General features: G+C 41.6%; 1 protein-coding gene across 1 annotated transcript in view; it reads left to right on the forward strand.

The window, feature by feature from the left end:
* Positions 1-1,570: 1,570 nt before the first annotated feature.
* LOC308150035 (protein phosphatase 1 regulatory subunit 37) overlaps positions 1,571-12,096 on the forward strand; it is a gene marked incomplete at both ends in the record, with an annotated part of 37,534 nt that continues 27,008 nt past the window's right edge. The window contains 5 exons of the mRNA XM_080522905.1: positions 1,571-1,724; positions 2,707-2,804; positions 8,980-9,025; positions 10,250-10,350; positions 10,509-10,628. Of these exons, the coding sequence (XP_080379031.1) occupies positions 1,571-1,724; positions 2,707-2,804; positions 8,980-9,025; positions 10,250-10,350; positions 10,509-10,628 (519 nt within the window). The remainder of the gene's footprint in view (positions 1,725-2,706; positions 2,805-8,979; positions 9,026-10,249; positions 10,351-10,508; positions 10,629-12,096) is intronic.

Below are 12,096 nucleotides of genomic sequence, written 5' to 3' on the forward strand. Positions count from 1 at the left end.
AGTGTGTGAGAATGTTCTTTTTTTTCTCACAACTGCCAAAGCACATTTTTAGAAACCTTACAGTAGGCCTATCTGTTCTCAGAATATATCACTGTAGAGTATTGGGCATTCATAGATCTGTGTGTTTCATATGAACAGTATGTAAATCTACAGAAAATACAGTATACGTTACGGTACATGTGGGAATACGGTACATGTGGGAAAACTAGGATTAGGGTTAGGTGCTAGGGTGACTTGGTACATTCTGGCATGTCTAACCCTAACCCTAACCTTAACCCTACCCCTAATCCTAACCCTAACCTTAACCCTAGCACCCTAGCACCTAACCCTAACCCTAGTTTTCCCACATGTACCGTATTCCCACATGTACCGTAACATGTACACTACGGTACTGTATCACAACTCAATGCAAACACTACAGAGGATCCATTACACACAACAATACTCACTGAAAACAATGTTCAGGGTGTGATGTTTATTTATTTATTTATGGAACTACACACACACACCACAATCATTTACAACAAGTGTCTTACATTTTGAGTCGTTGTGTTTAATGAATGAAGCTAGGTGTGTTCATTGTGTTCAAATGTTGCTGACTGTGGCAAGCATTTTGCATCACATGAGCTTTAATTTGAGAATTTGAGCAGAGTTTTTTGCAACTTGTGTTTTAGCAAGACAAAATGTTTTTAGATTTATGAGAAAAGGAGGATTGTGTTTTGTGAATTGTGTCTTCATGTGAAATGTGTTTATGGTTTTGGCAAATGGGGGCTAGTTTTATTAAATGTGTTTAGAGAACTGGTCATTTGGTTTAGAGAATTGGCTTTTGTGTTTTAGCAATCGGGAAAAACTGTAACTGAGATTTTTTTGTTAGAAATGCTCAACATTCCGACTAATTTAATAAATCTCTTTTTAGCAATGTTTTACTTAAGTAAAGTAATGGATGGCCATAATCTGGGGATACTTATTAACAATACTTTGAAGACTTTATTTGTGCCCTTAGCCTATATCCATAAACATATTAGCCCCTAAATAATTGAATATATGAACCTAGCTCTACCAATAGTGCTCTGAGAGGGCAGAGACTGGGGAACTTGAAACAGTCACAAAATACAAAACATTTAATTCCAAACATTATAGGCCTACTTTTATTCAGTTATTTGATAGGAACATATTAGGTTTCACTTGCATCACAGGGCACGTCTCATGAATAAGATATGGGCCTACTGGTGTCCTGTATCCCCCTCTCTAAAAGTATTGCAGAGAGAGGCCACAACACTTCAGAGCCAGGCAGATGGCAAACACCGGGAAATCTACTACAGTGGTTATTGGTTGCTACAAGTTTAATTAGAAGTCTAATCATTAGGTTTATTCAGTGTTATTGTTTTATAACAATACCTCTAAGTTGATGGTCTGTAAGAGTTACCTGTCTAAAACAAGGATGACCCCTGAGAAGTGCAACAGATGAAATTCAGAGTGTTCTGTTGACTCAAGGTGAATTGACTGATGTGACCCAGAAGGTTCCTCTACAACCCCAAGGGATCCATGAGGGACATTTAGAAGCAAAAGCATGACTAGACGCAGTGATGATGACAATGATGAAGAAGACACAGCGTCATCGACCCAGCTACAGAAGAAACTTAAAGGTGAAAAGCATGTATCTTTCCCTCCGGATGAGGAGATAGTGTCAGGCTTCGCTGAGCGCAAGGACACACAGAAAAATGGTGAGCCGACGTCCATCCCTCTTGTAGCCCACCCTCTTCTTGATGATTATGATTATGAATGAGTAATTCTTCGTCGGATATTGATGGAGTGATGTTGGATCGATTCTAAATCGTAAGCAAAGAGAGGTTCTCTGTTTTTGTGATCTGTGTTGTCAGTTACAGCACCATCAATTATTCTCATTCTTGGCTCTCTGGAAAGTTTGACATTTTACAGATGGTCTACTCCAGATCACTAATTTCATTAGGCTGTCTCCTGATTGGTATTCGTGCTGCTTCCTGCTCACCTCCCCCTGTTTTTCCCCCTTCCTATATGAATTTGTCATTTGCATAAACATTGTAACCAACATAGAATCCCAGCAGTTTTCTGAGTGATCTAAATGTTTTTAAAATAAGCGAATTAGATTTGAGACAAAGTAGGTTTTAATTATTGGCCATGGTTTGCACCATGCGTTGTTGTATCCGGAAGCACACTGAGAGCCTTTATAATCAGATTGAAGATACGTAGGTTCTCTTTGTGGCTGGGAGCTGTCATTCTTTGGATACCTATATTTACAGAACTAAAGAGATGACTATGGTGCCTATCCTTCCTTTACTATCATAGGGATTTCAATGGAATGCATTGTTTGTGAGAGAACATTTGAGCGACACAACACAAATGATGAATCCCATTAACAAATTGAAACAGTCAAGTTTATTTTTCCGATCTGCAAAGTCCTATGTTACATCTGGAAACTCTCTCCGTAAGCCATTAGTGGTGATAAATTTGATCGCCTGATTGGTTGATTTATAATCCAGACATTCATCCTCTCTGCCCTTCCCACTCCCAAATGACTGCCATATCCTCCCGCCCCACAGTCAATCAGACGCGTACAGTTTACCGTATGGCACTTTGAAGTCTCTCTAAGCACTTTCGAATGGGAGCTCCCAGTTCACTGGGACAGGGAGACATTAAGCCTGTAATGAGTGTATTCTTCTATTTTAGTTGACAGCCTCACCTTGACAGAGGTAATTCTGGCCTACAAGCGGAGCTGTGAGAAGCACCAGGTGGAACCCAAACCCAAGATTCTGGAGCAGCTTGAGGTACACTGATATAGTACAAATGGTACTATATTCTGTACAACAGAGTCAAAGACAGTTTGATGTTGGGGTCTAAAACGTTATATACAGCAGTGGTTCTCAACCAGAGGTGCATGTCAAGATCACAGACTTAATGGTAAAAGTAACACGTGGGCGTACTTTGGGCAGAGCAAAATGCGGTTGGGAGGTACAGTAACCTAAAACAGGTTGAGAACCACTGCAATACAGTATTCATACATTTTTGGGAGGTTCATACCTGTACTGTAAGTTATTGCATGTTTCATGACAGAGCACAGACAGAGGGCCATACGTTATCAGTTCATATCAGTAGTTTATACTGCAGTGAGTGTGATCTGATTTGTCTCCAGACCTATACAGATTTGTGTTGACAGCAGACATTTTTATCTTATGCAACAGCAAGATCTAAACGAAAAAGATAGACTCAGCTTACACAGCTCTGCAACAGATATCCCATGTTAGACAGACAGACAGGGAGAATGTGCACATATTCAAATTCCTGGTGTAATTTGAATCAGCTCATTCAATCAGCCTCAATCAAGCTTATTGCACAAAAATTACAACAGCATCTCTGAACAAACAAGAGGCTAAGAGCAGGTTAACTACTACATTGGATGTTAAGTTAGTGGGATTGTAAATAATAGCACAGCTGTAAACAGTCATGCACACACACGCACGCCCGCACGCACGCACCGCACGCACGCACGCACGCACGCACGCACGCACGCACGCACGCACTCACGCACACACACACACACACACACACACACACACACACACACACACACACACACACACTCAGGCATGTATAATTTATCTTATGTACTTACTTACTTTACTTGGACCAGCCGTGTTAAGAACATCAGTTATTCTTCTGCATAAATGTATGATTAGATCAAGGAGAATTACTTGTGGAAAATGAGAGACTTAGCAGTGCTTACATTAAGCACATACAGACTCACACACACACACACACACACACACACACACACACACACACACACACACACACACACACACTGTATTATCTTGAAGGTGCTAATGAACCCAATTCCATTTGAAATGAATGTAGGTGGTCTTCTTAAAAGAGTAAAATATGTGTGGTTAAGCAGTAGCTAAGAGGAAAAATATTTAGACGAGAGAGGGCTGCAAGTGAATTCATAATAAATAGTATGCAAAATGGGACTCCAAGCTTAAAGAGCATATTTATTAAATTAGGTATTTTCAGGCAGGGTAATCCCCCTGGGGTTGGCCGTTGAAGACTATTTAAAGCTTTTATTGTACCCGTGGGCTTTTGCGTTTCTTTGAAATGTTTTAAGTGGATAAAACAGTATTGCTTTTGGTTACATCTTCATAGGAGTGGTAAACAATAATAGATTTGAGCTCTAGGCCCAAAGGCTGCCATGTTTTAGCTCACACTCAACTCCTTTAATTTCCTTTTCCTTCTGAAGTCTGGGATTTCAAAAGTTTTGGGTTAGGGTTTGTTACAGTCACCATGGACATACTGTAATTTAGACACAGTCCTATCAACAACGTTATTGGGCAAGAGGAGGAGAGGTACCTGCTTGATTCAGATTCAAATTGAGACACTTGACATTGACACAAAGCATGGTTGGGCATTCTTGAATGATTACTGCTGTTGCCTTTGTTGTGTTTTTTGGATGTATTTCCTTTTCTATTCATTTATTTCAATGGCATCTCAGTTTGTATTTGAGTGCTCTGCAATCATTTGGAGCTCAATCTAACAAAGGTTGAAAAAGCCAAGCATTTTTCAAAATACAATACGATTGAAAGCCTATTAACCTATAAATAGGAGTTTGTATTTTCTCTGCATTGTAAGCTCCAGGTGCAGTAAGCTAGGAATTAGTTGCTTGTTGTTGAATCGTCTAATGAATAGATATCGGTTATTTTTCTAGCAGATTATTCAGTTGAGTGGACTGAGGAGAAATCAATTACCTCGACATAACTTCCCTATTTATTGGAGGATGAATTATCCCAGTGCAAAGCCGAGAACATGACATTTCACTGCTCTTAAATTCAGAAGGTCAGATTCAATTCACACAATGTTTTGTGGCTAAATCCCTTGAAGAAAAACAAAAATCCCTCCAGAAAATTCCAAGGCAAGAGAAAACAAAAATCTTTATATCTTGCCTTATATATAAACCCTGCAGTTTTTCTGTCTGTTGATTAGCATTAATATTGCACTGCTGTAGCACTACCTAAGGTAATGCTACAACATGATCCTTAGCTAGCGCCAGTCTGCCTTTCACGGCACACAAAGATATTTTCTTCTCTGTGTAATTCTAAAGGGAACACATTTTTTAAATTAAATGCATGCTGATTGTTATTGCGGCTCCCCCGGTGTACAGAACAGTCAGGCGAGAGGTAAATGTCACTAAGTAAGTGCTGCACTATTTCCTTGGCTGTTGTTATAGTGTTTCACATGCAAATAAAAAAGGTAGGCTGATTATCAAAAAACAGCAGGGGAACCAGACATATGTCTTCTCCTCTCATTACAACACAGACAATGATGGGGGGTGTTGAGGCGGGTGGGGTTACTGGTGCATTTGAAATGTCATATACCGTCAGCTATCAGAGAGCATGAAGAGGCATCCTTAGTTTGGATGAAGGCCGCTGGGACCCCCGTACACATAGTCTCTCACACACACACACACACACACACACACACACACACACACACACAGACACACACACACACACACACACACACACACACACACACACACACACACACACTCACTCACTGCTTGTCAACGTTTGTTCAGGCAAACTGTCACTAGAATATTCTTTATTTAGAGGTGAGAGACACTGCAAAACCACACTCATAAACTTCTTGTAATTTTTATATGGACATTTTTAACATGAACAATTAACAAGTGATCAGATGTAAGCTATGTTGGTGATGTGCAAGGGACCCTGGAGTTCCGTTTGAGAAAAATAACAATTCTATTATATTATATTCTAATCGATTATGTTCTATTATTTTGTATTCTATTCTATTCTATTCCATTATATTCTAATCAATATGTTACTGCACACCATTATCCTACAGAAAAAAGGTATTCATGATATTGTGTGTAGTTATTCTAACAATGTTAGTTTGTGGGTCTTGAGCACATGAGTCCAATGAAAATACTTAACATGGTGGGTAGTACTGTATTCCCAGTATTATCAAAGCGTTTGAAAGGAGTATTATCTCTTGCACTGTAGCAGCAGCAGCAGCAGCAGCAGTAGTATTTGTATGTAATATGCTGCAGAAGCAATGGGAGTAGCCGCAGCAGTGTCTTGATAAGATCTGACATTCTTCTCGATGAGGCAAAGGTTCTTGCGAGGAGTTTAGATTTCAAACCAAATGGTTCACCCATCGGAGTCAGTTCTGTCTCCTGTGTATCCCTCCCCTCTCTCCTTCTCTCATTCTCTGCCTTCCTCCCTCGTTCCTTCTCCTCCTGCTCCCGGCAGCACCCCTGTGCCTCAGCATTCATCAGTACGCCACAGTGTCTCTGATATGCAATAAACGTCTGCCCGGCGATACGAAGGAGAATCTCAACTCATATCTAAACACCATCAAATATGAATAACTAACTTCCAGACTTTAAACTTTAATGTGTAGCACTCCCTCTGGACCTTGCAGATGCAGTGATTAGAATGTACCACAGAGGAGATGTTTATACCTCTGACACACACACACTCACACACACACACACACACACACACGCACGCACGCACGCACACACACACACACACACACACACACACACACACACACACACACACACACACACACACACAGACACACACATACCACCACCACCAAAACATAAATACCCATACCCCAAAACTAACGCAGACGTTGGGGGTGGTGAATATTAACATTATATTTGACACCCACCGTTTAGGCGTACAATATATTTTACATGAAGTCCCATTAATTATTTTTGCAGATGCACAATCAAGAATTTCAAAACCATTGCAGATGAAGAAAGAGAGAAATATTTTTAAAGTCAATTACAATTTTGTGTACGTTTTCATTTTTTTGAATGATAAATTAAGTTACTAATTTTGTCTATGCTCTTTCTAGACACTGCAGGTTTAATTGCTAATTGTTAACCGGGAATGAATACATTTGCATATTAATTAGCTCCCAATTTACATTTTTCATTTGCTGCCTTCAAAGGGTGTGAGATAAAAGGTCGTGTTATTTTAAATAATTTATCCTTTATTGCAGAAAAGATGCTGAAAGGAAAATGTGCGGGTGATTTTAACCCCTAAGAGCTTTACTGTAGAAAAGTGCTCTGAAAAAAATATACTACTAATAAAACTAATTAAATGAGCAAAAAAAGCTGTTCTCAAACACTTCTAAATACAAAGCCACCCAGAGAGGCAGAGCGCGGAAGTGGGGCTCCTGGTCGGCAGAGTGAAGAATGGCAAATGCACCAGAGATGGCTTCTGTGGAAGTCAAGTTTATAAACCATATCCCTCTCTGCCTGGGAGAGGAAAAGCTTTTCTTTTTATCACTCCATTTTGTCCTTTCCCTCCTGACACATCAATAGATTTGGCACTCAGCTTCTTCACATTTTTTTCTCTTCCCACCACGCTAGACAGCGCAGAGCAGCACATCTCGGCTCTGCACAGCGAAAGAGGGCTCACAAGTTCAGAAATTCATTAAGATGAAAAACAGCAACTACTGTATTTGTGTGTGTGTGTGTGTGTGTGTGTGTGTGTGTGTTTCATGTGTGTGTGTGTCTGTGTGTGTATGTGTGTGTGTGCACGCATGCGTACAATCGTGCGTGTGTGTGTGCCCTATCATCTCTCTGCTGCAAAATGGTGTTTGAATTGTCAGAATGAATGGTACTTGTAGCGTTTTCTTGTAGCCTACTTTGCACTAGTAGTTCTTATACATGATCCTATATGCACTTCAATGTTAGGGTTGGGATATGTTTTGTTTCAGATGTGTCTCTCTACACTTATAATTACCAAGGAAATTCAGTAGTTTAAATTTAAATGGCAAGCTTCTGTGTATATATACGTGTATATAACTGTAATTTATGTCATATTGATCATTCAACGTTTCTCCACCAACATTTTAGGAGGGTTCCTTTGTCTCCTCTTAGAGAATGTCTTCTCCTACATGGGGGAGAATGGAGGAAAAATATTCAGAGTCCTTTTGTACTCTCATGTCCTTTGAACAATGAGTCATATTTAGCGATGAAAGACAACAGGCAGTATATGAAAATAAGCCGGTGGCATCCTCCCGCACAATGGAAATCTGCCAGAACGAAGGCGAACAACATTCGTCTCCTCACTTGATGTGAGGGAAACAGTTGAAATGATCCCCCCCCCCCCCACACTCACACACACACCACACCACCACAGTCTGAGGGACTTTCTTTTTTTTCTTATTTTCTTCATCTGCATGTAAGGAAGGGGATTCTTGTTGTTGTTCCCCCTGTTCTGGTTGTCAAGAGAAGAACAGATTACCATTTACACTAGCCACGCAATTATGTCACCTTTGAGATTGATGCAGTCAAATTAGATGTATGTGGAACAGTGGCTTGGCAAATGAACGCATCAACAGATGACCAGCTGTTTCTAATTAATATACACTGGTTAATTAGGACATGGTGTTGCCATCAACAGTAAACCCGTGTGAAATTCATAATTCATAGTTGTGGTTGTGTAAGCCAGGGCTGACTATGAACAAACAAGCCAGAGGCATCTGATGCAGAGGCCTTGTGGCGTGTGTGTGTGTGTGTGTGTGTGTGTGTGTGTGTGTGTGTGTGTGTGTGTGTGCGTGTGTGTGTGTGTGTGTATGTGTGTGTGTGTGTTTGTGTCTCTCTGTCTGTCTCTGTGTCACTGTGTGCATTGGATACAGGGGCCTTGTGTATATGTGGTTGTGTGTGTGTTTGTGTGTGTGCACATGTTTGTATTTGTGTTTGGTGTGTGTGAGGCTTCATTTATTGTCAAAGAGCAAACAATTCTCATATCCCCTCTCTCTCTGTCTCTCTGTCTCTCTCCCTCTCCCTCTCTCTCTCTCTCTCTCTCTCTCTCTCTCTCTCTCTCTCTCTCTCTCCTCTCTCTCTCTCTCTCTCTCTCTCTCCCTTTGCTCTCCCTCTCCCTCTCCTTCCTCTCATATCAACAGCAGGTCACCTGTTTAAATGGTAGAACCAGATGTCTGGATTTGAAAGGTAAGGTGAAGGTTTGATGTTAACTTACATACAGTCAGTCCCTCATATGGTCAGAGTGTACAGTACAGTATGTGATGTAAGAGGAATATTTTGTTGTATATTTTGATGTATTACAAGGATAATACCATATTTGTCAACCACTTTGTTTATATAGGCCTATATACAGTATATATATTCTACCCACAAAATAACACATTTGATTAAATAGTGGGATTCGGATTGAAGCAACTTACATTTCAATAATTCATTCATGGCACAAGAACATTTTCCCATGAATCAATGACTTGGACAAATACAGACTGGATCAGATTGAAAGTGACCCTCCCTATTGCAGAGGAGCTTCCGTTCAGGGAGAACCCCCTGGAAGCAGTTACCTCAGTGAGACTCCTGTGTGATTTCAACACAGGGTCAGATCCTACAGCCTCTCCCCCCTGTTGTCACGCACTGATGACATCTGACTGGGGTGACACTTGGTGTCATTATCTGCGCACAACAGAAGGGATTAGAAACATGGGATTCCAGATCCCCCCTTTCCTACGGTACAGTTAAGTGATTATTGTAAAAAGAAGACGAAGGAAAAAAAAAAATCATTTGTAAAATGATTATGCTAATGATGAATAAATTATCGTCTTCCCCCTGTCCTGGAGCTCTAAGCGATGTTGCCTTCGCCTTCCCGGCCAGGCAGATAAGAGTTTATGAGAGGAAAGGGGGAGGGAAGGGTGGGGGGGGGACTGTTAATAGAGACGGACTGCTGTGGCCATCAAAGTGTTTCTCTAGGCTTTGTTTAAAAGTCATCTGTTCCTGAATAATCAGGCGCCCTTTGATTTCCTGACTTGGGGGAAGGGGGAGGGCGAGGGCAGTCGGACGTGAACATGTACTGCACTTGGGGAGCGCCTCTTGCTGGAAACTCTACTCGATACAAGTAGTAGTCATATCACCTGCAGAGACATGATTCCTTTTTTTCCCTCTGTTTTCCCTTTTTTTCCAAGGCTTTGCAGTTTATTGGAAAATGTTTGAGAATTGTACAGATGAATAGATAGAGCGTTGCAGGGGAGGTCGTTGAAAGGAGGGGAAGGGGGTGTTGTTGTGTGTGAGTTGTTTGAGTTGTTTAAATCTCCAATCACGACCCCCCAAAAAATACATTGACTCCTGACTGGAGACGTGCAATTTCGTCTATTAGCGAACAGCCCCAATTATCTTTGGTTTGATTGCATTCGTTCTCAGGTGAGCGATTGGACCACCGCGCCTGCGAGTCTCTGGAAGTCATATTGAAATCGCTGCAGTTTGATTTCATCAATCTGCAGGCGACAGAACTGGAGGAAAATGTAAGTTTTATGAGTACATTTTTTTTTCTTCTAAACTTCAATACAGTTTCATATTCAGCTGTCCTTGTGTATCAGATTTGATTTTCCATCAAATAGAGCTGGAACACTATTATTGCTTTCCTGTTGAATTTAGGCCTTGCTCTCCTTCTCTTTCCTAGGGTGCATCGTCTTTGCTGGATATGATTTTGTACTATGAATCCACAACCCATCTTGACATCTCTGACAACACTAGCATGGGGATATCTGGTTGGAAGGCTCTTTCTCATTTGATAAAGCAGGTACATTGTAGTACTAAAGTGCAATACGTTTCTGTGTGGATTTAACAGGGTGAGAGTGTGCAGCTTTAAGCGAGAGAGAGGTAGAGAGAGAGAGAGAGAGATGTCGGTAGTAGTGGATTGAGAAAATGAGGAAAAAGTACACTCCAAGTTGAAAAGTTCCCTGAGAGGCTACAAGGCTTTGTCAGCTATTAATGACAGATGTTCGTGTGTGTGTGTGTGCGCATGCGCGCATGCACACACACACACACACACACACACACTCCATTACCCCAGTGCCGCAGACTTCATTACCGTGGGCATCTGATTAGCTGGGAGAGAGGAAAAATGATCCCGCGGATCCCAAATGTCATTTCTGATGGGCTGCCCGGGTCCTTGGGGTGAGAGAGCATCCTGGAAGAAAAGCTTTCCCAGGATTCTCACCCTCGCCGAGGACATGAGCAACAGACGGAGCAGAGTTCGAAAGACAGACCTATATGAAGGATAAGCCATTTTCCCAATGACAAAATAAGCCAAATGACAACCACTCCTTTTCTGGAGGGAGTGAGAGTTAGATGAGAGTGCCAGATTCTCATACAGTAAATTCACTCCTTCCGATTCCTTCAATTAGCTGCAGCTCCTGAGATGAAAGAGAGGTGAGAGTTTCTTTCCTCGTGGTGAGATGGACTTCAAGGGGAAGACCAAAAACAAGCTCTTAGGCGGTATTACGCCAGATCAATCAAAATCACCTTGTTGAAGAGGGACAAAATCTGGACACGTTTGATGTTGCCGGACGTAGGGTATTGAGACTAACCAATGGCCCCCAGACCTGCTACTATTCCTCTGTCACTCAAGAGCTGTTTTCTTCCTTTTTATTTCACATTCCCCCTCTCCTCTTCCTCTCTTTCTCTCTCCTCTCCTTCTGACAGGCTAGTGTTTGATGATGATGTGAGGCATGGAGGCCAGTCCCCACCACGGGCACAGCCTAGCCCTTGAACCTCCATCTCTCTCTCTCTCTCTCTCTCTCTCTCTCTCTCTCTCTCTCTCTCTCTCTCTCTCTCTCTCTCTCTATCTCTCTCTCTATCTCTCCATCCCACTTTTTCACTGTCAGTTGGGGTTATTTTCCCTTACTCGCACTTCTCTCTGGCCTCTCCTCAGATAGGCATGTGTTTGATGGGAGAGAGGGTGAGGATAGCCTTCTACTCAGGATAGAGGCGAGTCCAGACTTTGGGCAGAGCCCTATCCCCTCAGCCTCTCCATCTCTATCCATCCAGCTTGTATCTCTGTCTTTCTGTCTCTCTCTCTCTCTCTCTCTCTCTCTCTCTCTCTCTCTCTCTCTCTCTCTCTCTCTCTCTCTCTCTCTCCAGGTTCAGAAGGTTTTTGATATAGTGTACAGGTTTTCACTTTTGCCTGCTCGCGGCTCTATCAGTATTGATTGATTGATTGACTGATTGACTGAAAATGTTCATTGTGTGAAGCGCATTGAGTTGCA

The sequence above is a fragment of the Nansenia antarctica genome, assembly GCF_963989245.1.
Source record: "Nansenia antarctica genome assembly, chromosome: 1".
In the NCBI taxonomy this organism is placed as follows: Eukaryota; Metazoa; Chordata; class Actinopteri; order Argentiniformes; family Microstomatidae; genus Nansenia; species Nansenia antarctica.